The 2,543-nt window shown below is 35.4% G+C and overlaps 1 protein-coding gene across 1 annotated transcript; it reads left to right on the forward strand.

The window, feature by feature from the left end:
* The first annotated feature begins 1,405 nt into the window (after window positions 1-1,405).
* Window positions 1,406-2,338, forward strand: LOC101425809 (olfactory receptor 14A16-like). The gene has a single exon (XM_004476423.2). The coding sequence runs from the start codon at window positions 1,406-1,408 to the stop codon at window positions 2,336-2,338; it is 933 nt and encodes a 310-aa protein (XP_004476480.1).
* The last annotated feature ends 205 nt before the right edge of the window (window positions 2,339-2,543 follow it).

A 2,543-nucleotide genomic window follows, 5' to 3' on the forward strand; every position in this document is an offset into this window, starting at 1 on the left:
CACTGAGGATGGTGACAGCAGGGTGGTGAAGGCTAATGGCACTGGAGGAACACCAGGAGGGGATGGAAATATGGTTAAGCAGGAAAGAACCCAAGAGTTTGCTACCTTAGATACATGAATTAAAACTTTTGATTCTAAGTTCCAGCCTCCTGAAAGCAATGGGAGCAATACTGGAGAATCCACTGTGAAGTTAAAATCTTCTAATGCATAGGAAATGCATATAAATATTTTGTTACACAGTTCAAATAGCTCATTTCTACTTTGAAGAGACTACTAAAATTAAGGACAGTTTTTTTGTCAAACAAAATGTAACATAGCAAAATGACAAAGATTAGCTGGTAGAATTGTTGTCTATGTCTCTACTGAATTGCTTAATATATTTATCTAAGCTGTCTAAAGCCTTTTCTTAATGGTTGAATCAAAGTATCAGTGATTATACTGTGTTGGGTTTTAAAGGGCATACTTTTAAAGGATAAAACAATGACTTATACAAACAAACTCACACAAAAACTTTTATTTCATTCATCAATGAGTGTATTATCAAGATATTACAACTTGTTCAGAAGATAAGTGAAATTATCACACATAAAAGGGCAGATAAAGAATGGCAGAATTAATTTTCAAATAGATGTAAAATACACCTATCTACAGGGCAATAATCAATTGCATCAGATCAGAACAGAACTTATTTCCCTTTCACTGGAAAATAATTATTTTCATTCTTAACATTTTTTGCAACTTACAGCATTGTAAAATAGTTCAGAAAGTTTAAAAGTTAAAATACCTCTGTGCACTAGGCAGGAGTCTGTATTTTTTTCATAATTTCAAAGTTTTTCACAATTTTTCCTGCTACTGTCATAAGGAAGAAAGATGGGATAGAATAAATGTCTGTTATTCCATTTTCCCCCCAAAACGACACTTTTACCTATATTATTTAATTGTATCAGAGTAATTATCCAAAGAACAAGTTCCCAGTGTAAACCGAGCAAATGGATGCTCAAAATTATTTTTCCATGGTCACAAAACTAGTAAATGGCTGAGCTGAAATGTGTGCTTTGACTAATTGCTCCAAAATTCACATCTTTTCTTATTACCTTCTGAAAGATAAAAAAATGCAAATTTCTATTTATGTAAAATGTGAAATATGTCCTTAATCTAAATACAATTTTAAGATGGAAGATTTGGGACTAATATCCCTTTATAGTCACACATCTAATGTAGAAAACTGGGGTTAAACTGCCACAGAAATAAATGTGTGGTGCTGATCTTGTGTTCTCAAATTTTTTCATAAATAAATGGGTGTGTTAGAAAGGAATGCAATAATAATAATAATAATAATTCACTTCTGTCCATTTTCCAATTGCTCACTTTCTTTTTTAGAGTAATTGATTAAATATCCAAAGAAATGGACAACTTCACCTCAGTGACCACGTTCTTCCTCATGGGGTTTTCTGATTTTCGGGAGATCCAGATTTTACATGCTGTGCTGTTTTTGGTAATTTACCTGGCAGCCCTACTAGGGAATCTTCTCATCATTCTTCTCATCACCAGGGATACTCACCTGCACACCCCCATGTACTACTTCCTGAAGAACTTGTCCTTTCTGGATCTCTGTTTCATTTCCATCACTGTCCCCAAATCCATTGCTAACTCTCTGACTAATCACAATACCATTTCATTCCTTGGGTGTGTGTCACAAGTATTTTTCATATTTCTCTTGGCCACTACAGAAATAATTCTCCTCACAGTGATGTCCTACGACCGTTACGTTGCCATCTGCCACCCACTCCAATATGAAATCATCATGAACCACGGGACCTGTGTGCAGATGGTGGCTTCTTCATGGATCAGTGGAGGCCTCAATGCAATTCTGCACACAGCTTCCACGTTCTCAGTACCCATGTGTGGGTCTCCTGATGTTCATCAATTCTTCTGTGATGTCCCACAACTACTTTCCCTTACCTGTTCTTATAACATTGGAGAATTATTAGTTATTGGGATCAGTTTTGTATTAGATATTGTCTGTTTTGTGTTTATTGGTATTTCTTACATTAACATTTTCTCCACTGTGGTGGGATTACCATCCAGAGCAGGCAGGTCCAAAGCTTTCTCCACATGTCTTCCTCATCTCTTTGTTGTGACTCTCTTTCTCTCTTCTGGTTTTTTTGACTATTCACACCCCCTTCCCAAATCTCCAACACCCTCAGACTTGCTAATTTCAATGTTTTATATAGTGGTGCCACCCACCATGAATCCCTTCATCTATACTCTAAGAAATAAGGATATGAAGACAGCACTCAAGAAACTGCTAATGAACACACATTATCTATCAAATTAAAGAGTTAAAATCACTCATGCCATGATCTTTTCACTCATGGACATAATTCTCTCAATCCAGTTGTATAGTCTGGAAATTATATTGACTATGTAAAGTAAGATTATTATATAAAATACTTATGCACTCATTAAACTGATGTTAAAAACCATACTCTAAGCCCAAGTCAAATGGATGGCACTAAGAGTAGGGTTTCACTTTATTTGGG

This window comes from Dasypus novemcinctus, chromosome 21 (genome assembly GCF_030445035.2).
Source record: "Dasypus novemcinctus isolate mDasNov1 chromosome 21, mDasNov1.1.hap2, whole genome shotgun sequence".
Taxonomy (NCBI): domain Eukaryota; kingdom Metazoa; phylum Chordata; class Mammalia; order Cingulata; family Dasypodidae; genus Dasypus; species Dasypus novemcinctus.